Genomic DNA, 22,024 nt, shown 5'->3' with positions numbered 1-22,024 from the left:
AATTTGAAGCATTGTGACCTTCAAAAACAATGACATGCAGGTTCAAATATAAATATTTATACCCCACCTACTTCCAGAAAGGATTTCAAGCTGATTATGCAAATATAAATACAAAGCCAAGGCAAGTAGAAGTAATTTTTTGGATTATCAGCCCCTCAGGACTAACAGGGACACCGGCTCTGTGGGCAGTCAGGAGCTGGCTACGTGGGACAGTACCCAAGACATGAAAAGAATTATCAAAAGGTAGATTTGCTATTTCATACAAAGCAAATGACGGTGATGAGAAAAGAGCTACTACACGATTCATATGGATGCATGCAGCGGAGTAAATGGTTACTTCACAAGGTGACATACAGTGGAAGCGGTACCATATATTCAGTTTGCTCTAATTTTAATTACGTGTTACTCAAAAGCAACTGATAATCAATAAATAACATTTAAAATGTTTCCTAGGATTTAAGAAGTCAGCCAGTCAGTAAGCCATCCCAGAACAGTGTGCTAAGCACTGCAGTCGGGCAATGTAGACAGCATAAAATAAATCAGACAGAGCTGCTCTCCCGCTAATATTAGGGGAAAAAGACAGAACACAAATATAACTGAAGCTTTGTGGGGGGGAAAAAAAATCATTAAAAGTAGCCAACTAGATTTTATCTGCTATTCTCCTTTTTAAAAATGCTAAAACAGCTAAACAGTTCCAGAACAAGGTATATTTTATGAGTTTTGTCTAAGCCTACTTCTAAGGGTTGTCAAGACCATAGTAGCATCTCACAGAAAAATTCTAAGTATATGACTTTTATTATAAACCACTTATTTAACAAAAGTTAAAATTATTCAAATTTCAATTTTGTTCATGCATACTACCATGCAAATTATATTTGCCACCAATTCTGCAAAGTAGTCAACTATTGCACATACTCTCAGTCAGAAATTTTTTAAAAGAAAAAAATATATCTGATATATAAATAGCAATGTGCTCATTAGCAACTATACTAGTAAATAATTAAAATGTTCTGATTATCCTTAATAAAACATAAAGTAGAAATATTACATTTTTGTTACAAACTACGAATAATTCACCTAAATTCTCTTAAAGTATGATAATTAAAAAAAAAAGATACCTATCTAGCCTCCTCTCTTACTTCAATCAGATCAAGAAATTAGATTTTCTTTTCACTTATTTTCTTATTCCAAAATCTGCATCCATAAAGGCCTGGTATCTAGGATGAGCAAGGCTAAGCAAACTACATTCTGGAGCAGTCTCCTCACCCACGTGAGGTGACTGAGCGCTTCCAAGGCACCAGGACATTAAATGGCAGAAGGGTCTACAAATACCGTCATTAGCAAGAGTCATGGAAGGGATTTCCCTAGAATAGGATTTTGAATAATGATAAAATGATCCGTGGCACTTCTACTTTGCAATGGCAGATGTGGCTTGGTGGGGGACGGTGTCATCACTAGTCTTAAATGAAAAAGCTTCATTATCTTACTTCATCATGCGCCTTGCAGGTACTCCACTGAAAAAAAGACAAAACAGGAGGCAAAAAATTCAAGCCTCAAGGTAAGCCATTTCAATGTTAAGTATTCACCTTTTTTACTAGCAGATCATAAAACCAGCTAGTTTTATGCAATAATTTATTTCATTTTTTTGGCCTCGGAAACTCAAAGCTGTTACCCCAACCCCCAAGAAGCCAGAGGAAGATAACATATAGTAAAACGACAGCAAATTACACAAATCTAAAACACACCTACACTATATTATAATAATGTCAGCAGATAACATAAAAACGATCTCTTTATAGAATATATGGTCTTTAACTGAAGAACTCCAAAGATGATAAATACTTACGTCTTGATGTTCTCATGATAAACCTTGGTATCCGATGGCTGGTTATAGAGTGGCTATAAAATAAATCAAATATTTACATATACAACATTGTACACATGTCTATGAAAATACAAAGCAACAGTTTATATTTTCATGTAAACCTAGTACTCATGGATCTTCACAATACCTGCCCTACCAGAACCTCCAGACTTCCAGGTTCCCTGAATAATTCTCTTTACCCCATCTCCTATTAATGCCACCCCCATAAAAATGTTTATAAATCCACCGTATCCCGTAAGAAATACATTTACTCATGGATTTTTAATTTCAAAGGCAAAGGAAGAACATATGGTCCAAAGAGCTATTTCTGTTCTTACTCGTCCTGCTTCTACCTCGTATGATTAAATGGCCTGCTCAGGCAAAAACACACTCAGGGCGATACTTCTGCAAAGGTAACCAAGTTTGCGCACCACTATTTTAAAGTTTACCACAAACGTCCAGCCCAGATCTCATTCCAAAATAGAAAGATTGTATTCCATCTTATCCCAAGCAAAATGACTACAAAAAAACCCAAAAAAACAAAAAAACACTAGACATGAAAAAAGAAATTTCTTACTTACCAGTTCAACTTTTGGGCCAAGACCTTCAAATATTTTATGAGCTTCTTCTGCTTTTTTCTACAGATAAAGACATTATTATATTGTATAATTAAAAATTATATTACCTAAGTGCAAAATCACTACCAATTTAATAATATTTACCTAAAAACTACTCTGTAGTAGAACTTTCCTTATTTCCACATACTCTTGAAATACTCTCTTTTGTTTTCATAACTTCCTCATCAAATTAAGTCAAAGCTTCACATTTGTACTGAAAGTAATAATAGGGGCACCTGGGTGGCTCAGCTGGTTAAGCAGCTGTCTTTGGCTCAGGTCATGATCCCGGAGTCCTGGGATCAAGCCCCATGTGAGGCTCCCTGCTCAGCGGGGAGTCTGCTTCTCCCTCTGCCCCTCAGCCCACTCTTGTGCTCTCTCTCACTCTCTCTCTCAAATAAGTAAATAAAATCTTAAAAAATAATAATAATAACTAAAGAATTGTGAAGTTCTTAACAGCAAACAGGTATCAAGATTCTAGGGAGAGGGGGGTGCCTGGGTGGCTCAGTCGGTAAAGCGACTGCCTTCGGCTCAGGTCATGATCCTGGAGTCCCGGGATCGAGTCCCGCATCGGGCTCCCTGCTCAGCAGGGAGTCTGCTTCTCCCTCTGACCCTCCTCCCTCTCATGCTCTCTGTCTCTCATTCTCTCTCTCTCAAATAAATAAATTTTAAAAATCTAAAAAAAAAAAAAAAAAAAAAGATTCTAGGGAGAGGGAACACAGATTCACTATTAGAAATGAATCCCTCAACACTTCAAGACATAATGTCTTTAATAAAAATTTTAAAACATAAAATACCATAAAGTTGCCAGTCTTTACTGTTGTAAGCCAAACTGATCTCTTGGAAGAAAAGCTTATAATGAGCCTATATTCTAGTTACAAGAAAACCTAGGTAATAACTGAACAGAGGAAACAGCTAGTTTGAATTTCTCAAGTGTTCAACAGTAAATAAATGCTGAATTAAATAATTTTTACGGTCCATTTTCAAAAGTAAATTAATCTAGACGAATGTGCTAACAGAAATCGTCCTTTAATAGACGAAATATAACAAATTCGAAGCTAAAAATGTTTAAACTAGAATTATAGGACTACCAAATGTGTCAGTGGTTCTCAAGTCCCTCTTCCTCTCAACACATTCCCATTAGTAACAATGGTTCCCCGTCTGCTGGGCAGACGCCCACCTCAATGCATTTGCTGCTGGGAAACTCTCCAGGGCTTCTGATGTGACACACAAATGGGACTGGATATTAATCGGTATTCCCCGAGTGTAAAGAAAAATGTTCCTTTAAAATAAATATTCTCCTTTTCATCTCATTTATCAATCAAAATCAATCCGTCAAATATTTATTTAGTATGTATTGTGTGAAAAGAACTAGGAAGCATAAGAAGTACAAAATACTGTAAAAAGCACTTTCCAAACTCCAAGAAACTAAGAAGGTTGTTAAGATGAGAAATAAATACAGCAAAAAAGTCAAATATAAAACCATAAATATCCATTAAATTTGCAGAGCAGATCCTATTTCTACAGAGAGTTTAAAGGCAGGATTTGTCAGCCTTGGCACTATTACCATTTTGGGCCCACATATGTGTTCCAGGGACTGCCCTATGCACTGTGGGATATTTAGCAGCATCCCACTAGATGCCAGTAGCACGCCATCTCTCCTCCAAGTTACAACAATCAAAAACAGTTTCCAGCTGAGAACAAACGACTAACCCAAGAAGTCAAAATGTAATGATCCTAAAATTCAGATTAGCGACAGACATACATTAAATAACACGTAAGTAACATCATCATAGATAATAAATTTGGAAATATCTAGCACCTGCAACTAACTTCCACCAGACCCAACGCTCACCAGTTTTTTGATTTGCTTTCCTTTTCCTTTTTTTTTTTTTTTTAGTTTATTTTTAGTAATCTCTACACACAACCCCGAGATCAAGACCTGCACACTCCACGGACTGAGCCAGCCACACACCTCTTAAATTTGCTTTCTCGAGGCACTCTGTATTAGAGTCTATACCAAGAACAGGCAGGCTAAGTGGAACTGTCTACAAATAACCCTGAGAGACAAGGGAGTAAAGTTACATGACTGAAGGAAGGACACTCACTATTTATGTGAGTGATGACGGCTCATATAAGCTATTGCCAAAAGAGGAAGAGAGAAGCAACTGACGAGACCACTATTTAGGAGGCAGGACTGATGCTCTTCATTGATTAACTAACTCTTAGAGCGTGGCAGAGAGGGAAACAGAGATTGCCCAGGACACTGGCCTAGGTGACTAGAGCTTGCTGGCACTTAGTACACTTTCTACTGTCAATCCCTTTCTTTCTTCTGTTGTCACTTTAACTTTCAAATCATGCAATCAAAAAATAAACAAGATATCTTTGAAAACCACACTCCATGCACACCCTTTTCTATATGTATTAGAATTCTGAAATTAGAGCATTTATAAATATTTTTGGAACTGACAACGGGGAAGGATAACAGCAAACTGAACTGTTAAAAATAGTCCAGGAGATGAGTCTGTTTAGAGACTACGTGAATCTCAGTCTAAAGTTTAAACTGATGCAAGACAATTTTTCTCTCAGGAAGCCAACTTTAAAATTAACAGTCACTTTTGGGCAGCTTTCTTCCTCCCACTAACTCTCTAAAGAAACGAAAGATGCCTAATACAAGATAATGGCTCCTATCTCAGAAGCCACATTTGGCTTAATTCCCAACCGTGTAGATGGCTGCCAAACAAGGAACAAGAGAGAAATGTCCTCTTGCCCTCACCCATCTCTCCTTTCCTCTGGTGCCAAAACAGATAAGGTCATTCATTAAAGAAAGCTCAGAAGGCCATGAAGGCCTGACAGAAGGCAGCGCGGGGAGGCAGTAGTGAGAGGGCCTGTGCCCTGGGCCCAGTGGGGCGCTCACAACCCCCCTCCAGGAACCCCTGCTGCAGATCTACAGCACTGCGGGCAACTCCGAGCAGGGCAATCAAAAAGAGGAGATGTGTAAAAAGAGGATTTCTACAGTTACTGTGAGTTAAAAATAGTCTTTATTGTAAGTCTAATAAGTTTGGTTGTTCTTCTATTCTTCACAGAATGCATCACAAAATGGAATATATATATATACTAAAATAGAAAGAAGAGGTCTGAGAGAAGTGTTTAGTTTTGTTGCTGGGCCCCAAGAAATGCTTACTACACTAATTAATGAAAACATTTATCTACCAAAATTGAACACAAATTAAACTCTCCATCAGATCTTGTTCAATAGTTTTCAGTCCTCACATCCTAGTCAATCACAAATTCACAAGTAATGACAATGCTTAATTAAGAAATTCAATCAATTAATATCGCTGAATTCAATTTCTTTTAAAACTGACTCACACTGGGCGCCTGGGTGGCTCAGTCGTTAAGCGTCTGCCTTCGGCTCAGGTCATGATCCCAGGGTCCTGGGATCGAGTCCCACATCGGGCTCCCTGCTCTGCGGGAAGCCTGCTTCTCCCTCTCCCACTCCCCCGGCTTGTGTTCCTGCTCTCGCTATCTCTGTCTCTGTCAAATAAATAAATAAAATCTTTAAAAAAAAAAAAAAACTGACTCACACTAAGAAGTCAAATTTTACTTTATAAGATTCTTTTCCACTGTTAGCTCTAATCCCTATTTATTTTATCTCCAAGGTCCTAAACTGGCCATGAAGCCCATCAGCCCACAAAAGTATTTTATTATTCTATAGAGTATTTTTTTTAAAGCAGGAGACTCAACATAAAACAACATGCTCCTGGCTTTCCTGAAACAAGGGAGCACCTGTCAACCTTGGGCCACATTCCTGCTTGACCAGAGTCACTGACCCTCCAGGAAAGCCATGAGGCCGTCCTCGTCACTGCCTTTATATACAGTTTATTCTCACTGGATAGATCTTCAAACAGATCCTCGAGGAGACTGCTCTGTCCATTCAATAAACTGAACTAATTTTGAACCCAGCCAAGAAAATAACATTAATTGCCCATATTTTTACCTGCCTCTGACACTTATCATTATCCTATTATGTATCTGATGACTTTCAGTTACCTACCTATATATATATACACATACATGTGTATCTGGTATAAGATCATTCCTATAAATGTGTATATAATAATTAATTCATAGTTGCCTTTCTTAAGGCCAATCTCCTTTAGGAACTGGGCTATTATAAAGTTATAGGTTGCCTGGGTATGATGTACTGATTCTGATGACTCCACTCACCACAAAGAAAACCAGTTAAAACAACAATCTCAACCTCTACCTTATGATCATCTTTAGCTAACAGGCCTATTCTCTCCCACAATACTTAAAGCATATTCTTTTTTAGACTAGGAACTTCTAGAAGCCCAATGTTAAGCAGCTCTGTTGGAAAGTTTCTTTATATTAAGGTGAAATCCATTTCCCTTTAACTGCTAGTTCCTGGGCTAGATTCCAGCCAAAAACCAAAAACCTTTGACATCACAAAATTATTCACAGAATTGAGGCCCGGCTTTCCTAAACCAATGAGTACTTTTAATTACTAGTATGAAAGAAGAAATTGTTTTAATAAAGCAAAAAGGCAAAGTCTACCTAAAGGTCAATGGCCTCACACTTTATTAACTAAGATTCAAACTACAGCCCAGCTATCTAAAGCTAACAATGCAAGTCATTTCCACATCCGATGACCCATCTCTCATAGGATAGTATCAGTATTTGGCATCAAATGTCCTTTATAAAGTGAAAAACTACAGAATGGCTTGTTTTGTATTATGTGCTACAAATCTGCTTGCCAACTTTGTATGATAGGAGAGTCAGTTGATAAAATTATATTCTCTTTAAATAATATTATGTAATATAATATATAAAATATTAATTTAAGATACATCTATCAACTTTTCTTCAATCTCCAAGGGGAAAAAAAAAAATCAAGCTTTAGTCAAAGTTTAAGAACATTAAAAATTATGACAGAACTCAGGTCTCAACACAATTAACATTACCACTTAACATACTGATAATTAAAAAAGGCATAGCCAAGTGCTTTTAAAGGCCTGTGCTGTAAGAAATGGCATGAGCTTACCCGATTCTCATCATAAATAATTTGGACAATACTGCGGTGTTTCTGCTCCACGGGAGGAGGGGACACAGGCTTCTCAGGCTCAGGAGGTTTAGCTGCTTCTTCTTCAAGCTGTTGCTAAGAGACCCAGAAAGAAAGATTCAGGCATCTGATGCAGTCACCCCTCCCAGTAATTAATCGCCAGAGATAACACATGCTACTGAGCAATTCTATGGGGTAATCTTCTAATCTACTAGGGCCTAATGGACCCAAGGGTTCTAACAAATCCAATCAGACTTATTTTGACTAAGAACTAAATAACATAATCATTAGAGAATCCTTTTATATTTTAATTCTGATCAATTTAAAAACAAAATCATAAGAGAAGCTAAACATAGGAAGCTACCCCATAGACCTCCATCACAATGACCTTTTGTGGCACAGGAAAAACACTTCGTATGTTACAGATTCAGTATGCGCTAATGTTTGGTAGGAAGAGATCTGTAGGGCACTTGCAGACTAATCCTTAACTCAGAACAGCACCATGTTCAGCCCCCCAGCCAACCTTTATATTTTACAGTCAAGAGGCACTAGCAAAACTACAACTTTGTGTACAATTACAAAACAAAGAGCAATCTGCATTCTTCTGCTTGGGTTTGAGCCTTAGGGTCACCCTTTACAAGTGGTATGATCCTAAGATCCTGAACAAGTATATAAACCACTCATAATATAAGGTAGGAATATCAATTCTATCTACCACATAGATTTCTGAGAAGATTAAATAACTCAATATGTATCAAGCACATTACAACTATAAAAGTTCAGTAAATATTACCTATAATTATTACTGAACCAAGAAGGGACCTTGCTTGGTTCACAGCTTTTTATTTTTCAGCACTTAAGCCAGGGCTTGATACCTAGTAAATGCTCAACACACAGCCTTGTGAATTTTACTGCCTAAGGTAACAGCAGAGACACGGGGTAAAGATGTTATATCTACTAAAGCCTCTAGGAAAAAAATAATCTGCACTTCTAAGACTGCTGGTCAAGACTCCTAGTCAAGCAAGTCAGATCACAGCCAACCTAAGGATAAAATTCCTCCAAGAGACAAGCTTCAAGGACCACGTCCACCTTGGAATTCAAAGTACTTTTGCAGGCTGCTATCTGTATAAGCAAAAGACAGATATTTGGAGTTGTGAAGTCATTTTTATGGAACTGAGTTCTTCAACCATTCCCTTTCTTTCCTTTGCTCAGAGGGCCTTCTTTTAGGATCCCTGTTAAGTAGGTATGGAGAAAGGAATAAACAAGCTTCCAGAAATCACGTTTTGTTCTTAGTACCAGACAAAACCATTGTAACAGAAAGACTAAAATCAAAAAAAAAAACAAAAGATACAAACTTTCCTCACTTATTTGTTCTTTTACATGAACTTTACAATAATTTTGCAAATTTAAAAAGATTTAGAATTTTTATTGAAACTGTATAAAACATATACAATTATATATATATTAATGATGTTCACATTATTAAAATTATTAATACTGTGTTTCTATGCATCTGTGGTATAGTTCTTTATTTCCTCAAGTTGCCCTTTATATTCCTCAATAAAATTTGTAGCTCCTATAAACCTCATAATGGTCATACAACATATTTCATTATTTTTAATTATTATAATGGATTACACATTACTGAGCATTTACTATGTGCCACATATCATACAACCACCATATAATTTAGCGGGTATTATTAGCAGTAGTACTGCTATTTCACAAGTGAAGAATCTAAAGAAGACAGACCAGACCTGACCAACTCAGCAGAATCAGACCCACTGATACTTAAAAGAATTGTCAGGCATATTATTATAAATTTAATATGACTCAATAAATAAAAGATGGCTGAACATTTTTTTAAAGCAAGGTAATATTTTTTACATGATGAGATTTAAAAATTAGCCTAACAGAAATTAAAGCAATAAAAACAACTGAAATTGAAGAGATATATATATATATATTTTTTTTTTAAGATTTTTATTTATTTATTTGACAGAGAGAGAGACAGCGAGAAAGGGAACACAAGCAGGGGGAGTGGGAGAGAGAGAAGCAGGCTTCCCGGGGAGCAGGGAGCCCGATGCGGGGCTCATCCCAGGACCCTGGGATCATGACCTGAGCCGAAGGCAGACGCTTAATGATTGAGCCACCCAGGCGCCCCGAAATTGAAGATATATTTGACAGATTAGATATAACTGAAAAGAGAAATGCAAACTGAAAAACAGAAATGAAGAAACTGACCAAATGAAGCCCCAAGAAGCAACAACTGGGAAAGAAAAAACAATGAAGAGACAGGAAGACAAGTGTAAGATGCTACATCTTATAAGAATTCCAGGAGATAAAAAGAAACTATAGAAAAAGATGTTGTGGGGGAAAAAAAAAAAGATAACGGCTTAGAATTTTCCAGAACTGATTAAAAACTCTAACACATTCAAGAAGCCCAATGTGTTGTAATGAGCACTGGGTATTATATAAGACTGATGAATCACAGACCTGTACCCCTGAAACAAATAATACATTATATGTTAATTAACTGAATTTAAATTAAAAAAAAAAAGCCCAATGAGTCTTAAGCTGGACATATTTAAAAACAAAAACACATCCCTAATAACTCATACTAAAAACAACAGCACACAAAGATACTGAAGTCAGCCAGAGAGAAAATTCAGACCATCCATAGAACAATACAAACTAGACTAAGGGCTGATGTCTTAACAGTGGAAGCCAGAAGACAGTGTGCTAGGACAAAAAGAAGCACATAACAGAAGTATCTCTCAATAAACAGGCATAAATAAAAGACATTTAAGTCACAACAACTAAACAAATATTTAATCTGCCCATGAACAGATCCTCACTAAAGGAAATTCTGAACGATGTTCTTCAAGCAGAAGCATGTACCCCCAAATGGAAGATCTGTGTTGCAAGAAGGAATGATGAGCAAATGCGAATGACAAATATGTGCATACACCTAAATGAACACTGACTGTATAAAATAATGTCTTTGGTGGTTGAAATAAAACAAGGAAGAACTAAAATGTATGACAAAAGTAGCATAAAAGCTGGGAGAAAAGAGAAAGAAATCAAGAAGTTCCATGTCCTCATACTTCTCAAGAAGATGGTTAAGATATTAATTAGTTTTCGGCTTCAAGTTAAATAGGCTGATAAATTGGCGGGGGGGGGGGTCACAATAAACAAAAAAAACTGGGGATAAAATCCAAAGTAGTGGGGTAGAAGAAAATGTAGTAAAACAAATAATCAATCCAAGATAAGGACTATAAAAAACAAACAAGAATACCAAGTTCAGCATAAAAAAGATAGGACAAATAGTATAAAACAGTTAAAAATAATTGAGATATCACCAATCATCATAATCAGGTTAAAAGAACTGAATTATCCTGTGGAAAGACAGACTGTCAGATTGGATAAAAAACAAAATCCAGCTACATACCTATATAAGAGATATACCTTAAATATAAAAGCACAAAAAGTAAAGGGAAAGGGGGGGCCCTGGTGGCTCAGTTAGTTAAGCATCTGACTCTTGATCTCAGGGTTGAGTTCAAGCCCTTCACTGGGCTCCAAGCTGGGCATGGAGGCTACTTTAAAAAAAAAAAAAAAAATCCGAACATTTTGGGGTGCCTGGGTGGTTCAGTCAGTTAACCATCCAACTCTTGATTTCACCTCAGGTCACGATCTCAGGGTCATGATATCAAGCCCCGCGTTGGAATCCATGCTGCATGTGGAGCCTGCTTGGGAGATTCTCTTTCTCCCTCTGCCCTGCATCCCTCTCAAAAAAAGAAGGAAGGAAGGAAGGAAAGAAGGAAGGGGAAGGGAGGGAGAAAGGAAGGAAGGAGAGAGAAAGGGAGAAGAAAGAGAGAGAGAGAAAGAGGAAGAAAAAAGATATACTAACCAATAGCAACCAAAAGAATGATGATGTAATTACATCAATATCGTGCAGAACAAATTTTATGGTAAAAAGCATTACAAGAGATAGAATGTCATTACCTTATAATAGAAGGTTTCACTAACCAGGAAAATGACAACTATAAACTTGTAAACACCTAAAATAAGAGCCTAAAAATACCCAGGATAAAAACTGAGAACTGGGGTGCCTGGGTGGCTCAGTTGTTAAGCATCTGCCTTCAGCTCAGGTCATGATCCTGGGGTCCTGGGATCGAGCCCCGCATCGGGCTCCCCGCTCAGTGGGAAGCCTGCTTCTCCCTCTCCCATTCCCCCTGCTTGTGTTTCTGCTCTTGCTCTGTCTCTCTCTGTCAAATAAATAAATAAAATCTTAAAAAAAAAAATTGAGAACTGGAAGAAAATATTTGCAAATCATATATCTGATAAGGTATGAATACCCAAAATATACAAAGAACTCACACAACCCAACAGCAAAAAACACTCTGATTTAAAAAATGGGAAGAGAAGCTGCAGAGACATTTTTCCAAAGAAGACAACCAGATGGCCAACAGACACATGAAAAGACGCTCAACATCACCAATCATCAGGGAAATGCAAATCAAAATAGCAATGAGGTATCGCCTCATACCTGTCAATATGGCTAGTATCAAAAAGACAAGAGTTAACAAGTGCTGGTGAGAATGTGGGAAAAAGGAAACCCTTGTGCACTGTTGATAGGAATGCAAGTTGATACAGCTAATACGGAAAACAGTATGGTGGTTCCTCAAAAAACTTAAAAACAGAACCAGCCCATGATGCAGCAATTGCACTTCTGGATATTTATCTGAAGAAACAAAAATACTAACTCAAAAAGATATACTAACCCCCACCCCCATGTTCACTGCAGCATTATTTACAATAGCCAAGATATGGAAACAACCTAAGTGTCTATCAAGAGATGAAGAAAATGTGTGTACACAGACATACCATGCATGTACACAGACACACACACACACAATCTTATTCAGCCATAAAAAAAAAAAAAAATGAAATCTTATCATTTGTAACAACATGGATAAATCCTAAGGTATTTCACTTACACTAGGTGAAATAAGTCAGACAGAGAAAGGCAAATACTGTATGGTCTCATTTATATGTATAATCTAAAAGAAAACCAAGCTCACAGATAGAACAGATTGGTGGTTGCCACAGACTAGAAGTGGGGGGGCGGGGGGGAATGGGTAAAGAGAGTCATAAGATACAAACTTCCAATTACAAAATTAAAAAGTCACGGGGATATAATGTACAGCATGGAGACTATAAATAATACTGTACTGCATATTTGAGTGTTGCTAACAGAGTAGATCTTAAAAGTTCTCATCTTGCACAAGGAAACAAAATTCTGTTAATTATGTACCGTGACAGATGTTAACTACACACTAGTGTGGTGATCATTTTGCAAAACATACCAATATCAAATCATTATGTTGTATACCTGAAAAAATATAATACTGTATGTCAATTTTACCTCAATGTTTTAAAAACTCGGAACTACTAGGAACAAATCCAAAATCATCGTGGTAATTTGAGAAGTTACAGACAAAAATGAGGTAAAACATAGATAATTTTTTTAAAGTACAGAATTTACATTCTTCTCAAGTATGACCAAAGTATTTTTATAAAAACTGATCATGGGGCACCTGGGTGGCTCAGTCGTTAAGCGTCTGCCTTCGGCTCAGGTCATGATCCCAGGATCTTGGGATCGAGCCCGGCATCAGGCTCCCTGCTCTGTGGGAAGCCTGCTTCTCCCTCTCCCACTCCTCCTGCTTGTGTTCCCTCTCTCACTGTGTCTCTCTCTGCCAAATAAATAAATAAAATCTTTAAAAAAAAAAAAAAAAAAGAAAAACTGATCATGATACCGGGCCAAAATTCAAGTTACCAAAAAGTTCAAAAGACTAGGTACTAAAGACCACACTCTCTGGCTACAATAAAGTAAGAAATCAAAAACCAAAAGTAATCAAGAAAAAATTATATACCTAAAAATTTGAAAATACTTTTAATTAATACAGGGGTCACAAAAGAAACCATAACGGATAATAAAAAGTATTACAAATTAAAACTTATTAAAACTAGTACATGGAGAGAGGGAAAAAAGGGAAAAAGGCTAAATAAATTAATGTTAAAAAGTTATAAAAGAGCAGAATAAAACCAAAGAAAGGAAATGAGAAGAACTTGTGATACGGAACATACAACACATTCCAAAAATGAAGGAAAAAATTATATCCAGAAGAAATAGAACTTAATTTTTTTTAAGTTGAATTTTAAAAATCTTCACAAACACAAATTACCCACCAGACCTAGCTGGTTTTACCAAGTTCTACAAATACTCAGAGAACAAATAATTACAGTCTTCCTCAAACTATTACAGAGTTTAGAAATGTTATGACATTAGCATGATGTATTACCAAACCAGACAAAAACAGCACAAGAAAAGAAAATTACAGGTTGATCTCTCTCACAAATAAAAAGATACAAAAATCCCAAAGTAAATATTGACAAAGCAAATCTAGCAATTTATTTAAAAAAAAAAAAATAGGTAATACATCATCCCTAAGGTTAAATCTGGAAATCCACAGGTGATTTAACACTAGAAAAATAATTAATGTCATTTATTATATTAACATATTAAAGGACAAAAATTATATGATCAGCAAACTTAGGCAGAAAAACTGATAAAATTCATGATTAAAACTCTTGGCACACAGGGGCGCCTGGGTGGCTCAGTCGTTAAGCGTCTGCCTTTGGCTCAGGTCATGCATGGTCCCAGGGTCCTGGGATCGAGCCCCACATTGGGCTCCCTGCTCTGCGGGAAGCCTGCTTCTCCCTCTCCCACTCCCCCTGCTTGTGTTCCCTCTCTCGCTGTGTCGCTCTCTGTCAAATAAATAAATAAAAATCTTAAAAAAAAAAAAAACCAAAACCTCTTAGCACACATTCGGAAGAGTTATTTCCCAACCTGATAAAGGACGTCTACAAAAACAGACATCATAATTAGTGGTAAAAAATAAAGGTATTCCTTTAAAAGCAAAAAAGAACAAGAATAACCACTTTCAACATTTTATTGCAGTCCTAACAAGAGCAATAAAGCAACAGAAAAATAAGGAAAAGGTTTAAGGACTGTAAAGAAAGAAACAAAACTGTCTTTTTTCTTAGACTACTGATAGGACCATTACCTACACAAAAAGCCCAAAACAACCTACAAATAAGAAATTAGCATTAAAAGGATAATTCAGGGAGACTGCTGGTCTATAAAAAAGTCAAATGCAACAGAAAAATGTAATTTTTAAAAAGATATTAACAAGAGCATCAAAAATATAAAGTGGCTACAGTTTAATTAAATGCAAGGGATATAGATTATTTATGAACAGAAAGAAAAAAACATGAAAGACCTCATAAATAAATGGACAGATATACCATAGTCATAGATTAGAAGACTCAATGTCGTAAGGATTTCATCCTTTCCAAATTGATATCTATATTCTGTATGATTCCAATGAAAATTCCAGAAAGATGTTTTAGAGAAACAAAAAATGTGATTCTAAAAGTTACATGAGATGGTAAAAAGTTTTAAATAGCTAAAACATGCCTGCAGAAGTGGGGCTTACCTTACTGGAAAAAAAGTATTATAAAGCTCTAGTAATTAGGAGAGTATTATTGTATTTCTGCATGAACATCACAAAGAGGGCAATAAATAAGAACACAAAGCCCAGAAATCAACAGATATATAGACGCAAACTTTAATTATATTAGAGCTAAAATTGTAGAACAGTTGGAAAAGGATGAACTTTGCAATTAATTATCCATAGATAAAATAAATGAATGTGACCCCTACCTTGAGGCAGACACACAAAAAAGCCAATTTCTGGCGGATTAAGAATAATGTAAGAAACAAAACTATGAGGCTTTTTTTTAAGATTTTATTTATTTATTTATTTAGACAGAATGTGCACAAGCAGGGAGAGGGAAAATCTCAAGCCGACTCCAGGCTTAGCACGGAGCCTGATGAGGGGCTCAAGCCCATGACCCTGAGATCATGACCTGAGCCAAAATCAAGAGTCGGATGCCCAGCCGACTGAGCCACCCAGGCACCCCAAAATTATGAAGCTTTTATTTATTTTTTTGTATAAGATGTTATTTATATATTTGTCAGAGAGAGAGAGAGAGCACACGCACACACAAGCAGGGGGAGCGGCAGGCAGAGGGAGAAGCAGGCTCACTCCCTGCTGAGCAGAGAGCCTGATGCAGGACTCAATCCCAGGACCCTGAGATCATGACCTGAGCTGAAGGCAGATGGTTAACCGACTGAGCCACCCAGGCATCCCACTATGAAGCTTTTAAAAGGACAATATAGTCAACTTTTAATGATTCCAGGGTAGTCTCATGTAAGATCTAAACAAATTCTGTTCACCAAAAAAACACAATTAGGCTCAAAGACCTAAATCTACGAGTTGAAACAATAAAATTTACAGAAGAAAACACAGGAATAAATCCTGTGGCCTTAGATTATACAACGGTTTCTTGTAAATGACACCAAAATCTCAAGTAACGAAAGAAAAAATAAACCAGGCTTCATCACAAGTAAAAACTTTTGGCCCTGGTGTGATTCAGTCCTACACGGCTGTTCTCTATAACGGGAGTCTTTTATCTCCGGCTGCCCTCTCTCCCACACAAGATTCCCACCCCACAGAAGATTCAGTGGACAATGACATGAGCCCCGTGTGGCCCCAGAAATATCTTTTCAGTTATGAGGCCAACAAGGGCCAAAGATCTCACTTTAAAGTGGATAATGATGAAAATGAGCACCAGTTACCTTTAAGAATGGTCAGTTTTGGGGCTGATGCAAAAGATGTTGCACACTGTTAAAGCAGAGGCAATAAATTATAAAGGCAGTCCAATTAAACTAACATTGGCAACTCTGACAACATCTGTACAGCCAATGGTTTCCCTAGGGGGCTTTGAAATAACACCACCTGTGATCTAAATATGCTTCAGGCCCTGTACGTGTGGACAGCACCTAGCAGCTGTGGAGGAAGATGAAGAGTCAGAAGATGAAGGTGTGAAACCCCACAGCATATCTGGAAAATGATCTGCCCCTGTAAGAGACAGCAAGGTTCCACAGGAAAAAAAAAAAAGTGAAACTGGCTGATGACGATGAGGATGAGGAAGCAGAGGAAAAAGCTCCAGTGAAGAAATCTATACTCAATATTCCAGTCAAAGAGGCATTAAAAAAAAAAATCAAACCAGAATGGAAAAGACTCAAAACCATTAACTCTAAGATCAAAAGGTCACGAATCCTTTAAAAAAAAGAAGAAGAAAAACGTCCTAAAACAGCAAAAGGATCTATTTCTGTAGAAGACATTAAAGCAAAAATGCAAGCAAGTCTAGAAAAAGCACGCTGAACGATCCTGGTAAATTAAGCCCAAAGATGGGGAGAGGAAAAAGAGAGACAAATATAGTCCATACTGAAAATCAACAATCTAGACGAAAGTCTTCTATTTTAATTTCAATCCCCGTTCCTGGTTTGCCACCCACCCACACCCCCTTCCAGGCTGGAAGCAATCTCCATCCTGACTTCCCAAAGCACTTTCATCTGACTGCTGTGATCCAGGGAACCTTATACTTTGCTCTCTGTTACTTTGCATTTGACTCACCTCTTGGACCAATGTTTTATTCACCTTTGTATCTCCCTAGCTGCTCAATAAATACTTACATGAATCAAGTAAGAGGAGGGGGAAAACCCTTTTGTACACCAATGGATACTATCAGGAAAGTGAAAAGACAACTCACAGAATAAGCGAAAATATCTGCAAATCACATGTCTGAGTGTCCAGAATATATAAAGAACTCTTACAACACAACCATTAAAAGACAAATAACCCAACTAAAAAATGGGGCCAGAATCTGGATATTTCACTAAAGAAAATATACAAAAGGCCAACAAGCACATGAAAAGCCATTCACCTTAATCATTAAGGAAATTAAAATCAAAACCACAATGAGATTCCACTTCATATTTACTAGGATGGCTATCAAAAAACAAACAAACAAACATGTTGACAAAGAAGTAGAGAAAATGGAACCCCCCTCATACACTGCTGGTGGGAGTATAAAATGGTGCAGTCGCTGTCGTAAACATTCTCATGGTTCCTCAAAAATTTAAACACAGGGCGCCTGGGTGGCTCAGTTGGTTAAGCAACTGCCTTCGGCTCAGGTCGTGATCCTGGAGTCCCGGGATCGAGTCCCGCATCGGGCTCCCTGCTCGGCGGGGAGCCTGCTTCTCCCTCTGACCCTCCCCCCTCTCATGTGCTCTCTGTCTCTCTCATTCTGTCTCAAATAAATAAATAAAAATCTTTAAAAAAAAAAAAAATTTAAACACAGATTTACCATACGACCCAGCAATTTCACTCCTGGGTATATATCCAAGAGAACTGAAAAAAATATGGTCACACAAAAACTAGTACTTGAATGTCATAGCAGCATGATTCATAACAGCCAAAAACAGCCAAAAAGTGAACACAACCCAAATGTCTATCACCTGATGAATGAATGAACAATACACAGTATATCCATGAAGCGAAATTTTATTCATAACTTTATTCCATAAAAAGGAATGAAATACTGATACAAAATATAACATGGGTGAATCCTGAAAACATGCTAAATGAACGAAGACACAAAAGGTCACATATTATTCTATTTACCTGAAATATCCAGATAAAAATCTATATAGACACAGAATAGATTAGTGGTTGGCAGTGGCCAGGGAGAGTGGGACTAGAGAGTAGCTGCTAACAGGTAGGTGGTTTCTCTTTTTTATTTTTTGTTTCTTTTTGAAGTGATTAAAATGTTCTGGAATTATATAGTGGTGAGAGTGGCACAACTTTATGAATATTATGTTAAAAGCCACTAAAATCGGGGCGCCTGGGTGGCTCAGTCGGTTAAGCGTCTGCCTTCGGCTCAGGTCATGATCCCGGAGTCCCGGGATCGAGTCCCGCATTGGGCTCCCTGCTCGGCGGGGAGTCTGCTTCTCCCTCTGACCCTCCTCCCTCTCATGCTGTCTCTCGTTCTCTCTCTCACAAATAAATAAAATCTTTTAAAAAAAAAGCCACTAAAATTGTATACTTTAAAAGGATGAACATTATGTATGTGAATTTATTTCAACATCAAAAAAAAAAAAAAAAAAAATCCCCCCTCCTCCCATCCCCAGAAAGCAAAATGACAAGCCACAAATGAGGAGATAGCTGCCATACACGTAACTGACAAGAGACTCTAGGAAAAAAAAAATAAGAACATGACAAAGTAACAATCCACGTAAGGAACACCAATAACCCATAAACAAACGAAAATAAGCTCTCACTCCTAAAAAAGGAAACGCCACGTAAAACTTCAGTGACAGCTATTTCACATCCGGTTGAAACAAATGATCAGGTGAAGACAAGCACATGCACAAACGAACTTGTAAGGCCGCAGTGGGAATGTGGAACTGAACTGCCATTTTAGCAAGTCTGGTATCATTTAATATACTCGAAGATGTGCATACTCTCAAGCCAAGCAATGCCATTCCTGTGCATGTGCCCTAGAAAACCGGTTTACACATGAACCAAAAACACAGCACCACTGTATGAAATAGCAACAAACCAGGAACAACCCATCCAGTAAGATCAAAAACAGAATGGACAAACAAGATTTGCTATTTATAATCAGACAACGTAGCAGGGGAAATGAGTAGATGCAACTAAGGAAACTAATAGCAAAAAACAAAAGTAAGACGGGCGCCTGGGTGGCTCAGTTGGTTAAGCGACTGCCTTCGGCTCAGGTCATGATCCTGGAGTCCCGGGATCGAGTCCCGCGTGGGGCTCCCTGCTCAACAGGGAGTCTGCTTCTCCTGCTGACCCTCCCCCCTCTCATGCTCTATCTCATTGTCTCTCAAATAAATGAATAAAATCTTTAAAAAAAAAAAAAAAAAAAGTAAGTCAAAGAATATACAAGACATGATTCCTTGTACCTAAAGTTGAAAAATATGGAAAACTCAACATTATCTTCTTTAGAAAGACAAACATATATTCTTAGAATATCAATAAAAGACCAGTAAAATCAAACACTTACTTGTTTCTTTTTCAGTTTAAGGATCTGCTGTTCTACTTTTGCAATTTCTCGATCTACACGATCCATACTCTGTATTAACTCTTCCTTTGAAAGTTTTGAAGGTGAAGCATTTTGATCATCTCCACATGGTTGCCCAGAGATTGGAGAGGATGGAGCTTCATGTTTGCCTCCAAATGCTGGATCCTTTAGAGGAGAAAATCAATAATTTATTCCTCACTAATAGCCAATATTAGTGTGAAGATGCTCTTAACTGAAAAAGTCCATTTTAAAACACAGCAGAGCCATGTGTGCTATTTCTCTATCCGGTGTCCGAAAGTAGCAATTTTCATACACGCACACACACAACACACCCTATTGATGTCTATAACACTTTCATAATGTAGACGTATCATTCACTATTTTGAATATCCTAAAACCTATGTAGAAGGAGGTGGCTAAGAGGCCAAACAGCCTTTAGTGTAACAACAGTGAGACTGTAGAGAGTATCTGGGGAAATAATAATGCAATCATGACAAAGGAAGATACCAATTTCTTAACCATTTCCTTACAATGGTTCTTCAAAAGGTCTGAACTTGTAGGCTGGGAAAACTACAAACTCCATGTAAAATCTGCGTGCCCACCTAACTTAGCAGCTATGATATGGCCAAGAGTTCTAACAAAAAGTTTTCAGACTTTCCAAGGGCCAATAATCAGATACAGAAATGACCGAGGAATTTTGTTGCTACTAACACCTAGGCCTACCCTTATAAAGGGCAACTAAGCCTGCCCACACTACAGTGCATGTAAGATCTCTTAAGCCAAATATGTCATCCATTCCACCTCCAAATCAGCAGAGAACTACAGCAGAAGGAAAACCCCTCCACCCAAAATCTACCACCCTGTCCACACACACACACGCACAGTCTATTAATTTCCAGTCTAAGGTGAAGCTATAACCAATACTGTAAAGCACATGAATTTTAGATTAAGGTACTAATTTTCTTCAGGCTATAAGAAGCCTAGGATGAGCACAGTTCATAGGACTATCGAGCTCTAAATGTATTAAATAATGATTAAGTAACTGAGAAATCAGTAGTTCTAACCAAGAATGCACATAACTATACCTGGATAGTTGCTCCAAAACACCCTGGAACAGAGATTTCAGCTAAAATATGTGTATTCCTGAAAAATCTCATACTCTGTAATACATAGTATACGCTAAATATAAGACTTCTGGGGAAAATGGGATTATGGCTATTACTTAAAACCTGTACAACTTTGTCAGCAGAGCACTAACAAAAACAGTAACTATTCTAATGGAGGTAATAATGTACTTGAAGCTCCAGTATCATTTGCAATCAGCCTACAGTCAACCTTTGCTGGCTTTACACTGAGTGGTCCGTGCTTCTGTTGTTAAGGTGTAAATCCTTGAGGTCATTTGCTTCCAATAGAAAACAGTATGTTTCATCAAAATAAAAAATCCAATTCAGGGTATAACCATCTTTATCAACTTTAAAAACAAAAAACACAGGAGATTAATATCTTTACGGTTTCTTTTTGACACTTGAATCTCCACTAGTTAGCTTAACAGTGAAAAGCAGAGCAGTTCTTGAATGTACTAATTTTCAAATCTTCTTAAGGTCTTCAGACATCATGAAGGCTACTTCTTTTAATTATGAGACTGCTTGATCCTGAGAGCTTTGAAACATTAACGTGCAGAAAAAAAATCATTTATGAACCACCAAGACTTCCATGTTATATTAAAACATTCTCCTACCATATGCATATGAGTTCATTTGTATTATAGAACACGTATAATAGCAAAACAGATTATATTTTGATTCTGCAGATTTTGGAAATGCTCCTCAGGTGATCTGATGCATGCCCTAAGAACTACTATTACAAAGCAGTATTTTCCACTGACTTCTGTTCTAGTTAAATATTTAACAAAAAAACAATTCCTTGAGTGCCTACTATGTGACAGGCACCTAGTAGAAGGTTGAACAAAATAGACATGATGCTCACCCTCACAGAGTTAATACTCTTGTGTTGGAACATACTGATAGCTATTTTGGGAAAAGGGTTAGATTCCTACCTCATATCTTATTATCACAATAAAAGCCAAATTATAGCAAACATTTACATGAGAATTATTAGCAAATCTCAGGGAGCCTCAAACAAAAAAGGGTATTCATGTTATCTTGGGCTCAGAAAAGCCAACAGCAAAAGATATATAAAAAAAGAGAGAGAGACTAATGGATTAAAATAAACACAATCTTCAAAATAAAATAAAATAAACACAATCTTCTATTTACCAAGATAGTAATAAGAAGTTTAAAAGGCAGGGGCACCTGGGTGGCTCAGCCGTTAAGCGTCTGCCTTCAGCTCAGGTCATGACCCCAGGGTCCTGGGATGGAGCCC

General features: G+C 37.3%; 1 protein-coding gene and 1 pseudogene across 2 annotated transcripts in view; one reads left to right on the top strand and one right to left on the bottom strand.

Moving 5' to 3' along the window:
• NCOR1 (nuclear receptor corepressor 1) overlaps window positions 1-22,024 on the bottom strand; it is a 156,162-nt gene that overhangs the window by 87,666 nt on the left and 46,472 nt on the right. For both annotated transcript variants that reach the window (XM_044921534.1, XM_044921535.1), the window contains 4 exons: window positions 19,625-19,807; window positions 7,544-7,657; window positions 2,446-2,502; window positions 1,847-1,899 (listed from right to left, as the gene is read on the bottom strand). In XM_044921534.1, the coding sequence (XP_044777469.1) occupies window positions 1,847-1,899; window positions 2,446-2,502; window positions 7,544-7,657; window positions 19,625-19,807 (407 nt within the window). The remainder of the gene's footprint in view (window positions 1-1,846; window positions 1,900-2,445; window positions 2,503-7,543; window positions 7,658-19,624; window positions 19,808-22,024) is intronic.
• Window positions 16,043-16,917, top strand: LOC110584689 (annotated as a pseudogene).

The sequence above is a fragment of the Neomonachus schauinslandi genome, chromosome 15 (assembly GCF_002201575.2).
Source record: "Neomonachus schauinslandi chromosome 15, ASM220157v2, whole genome shotgun sequence".
Taxonomy (NCBI): domain Eukaryota; kingdom Metazoa; phylum Chordata; class Mammalia; order Carnivora; family Phocidae; genus Neomonachus; species Neomonachus schauinslandi.
This window is presented reverse-complemented; position numbering and strand designations above follow the sequence as displayed.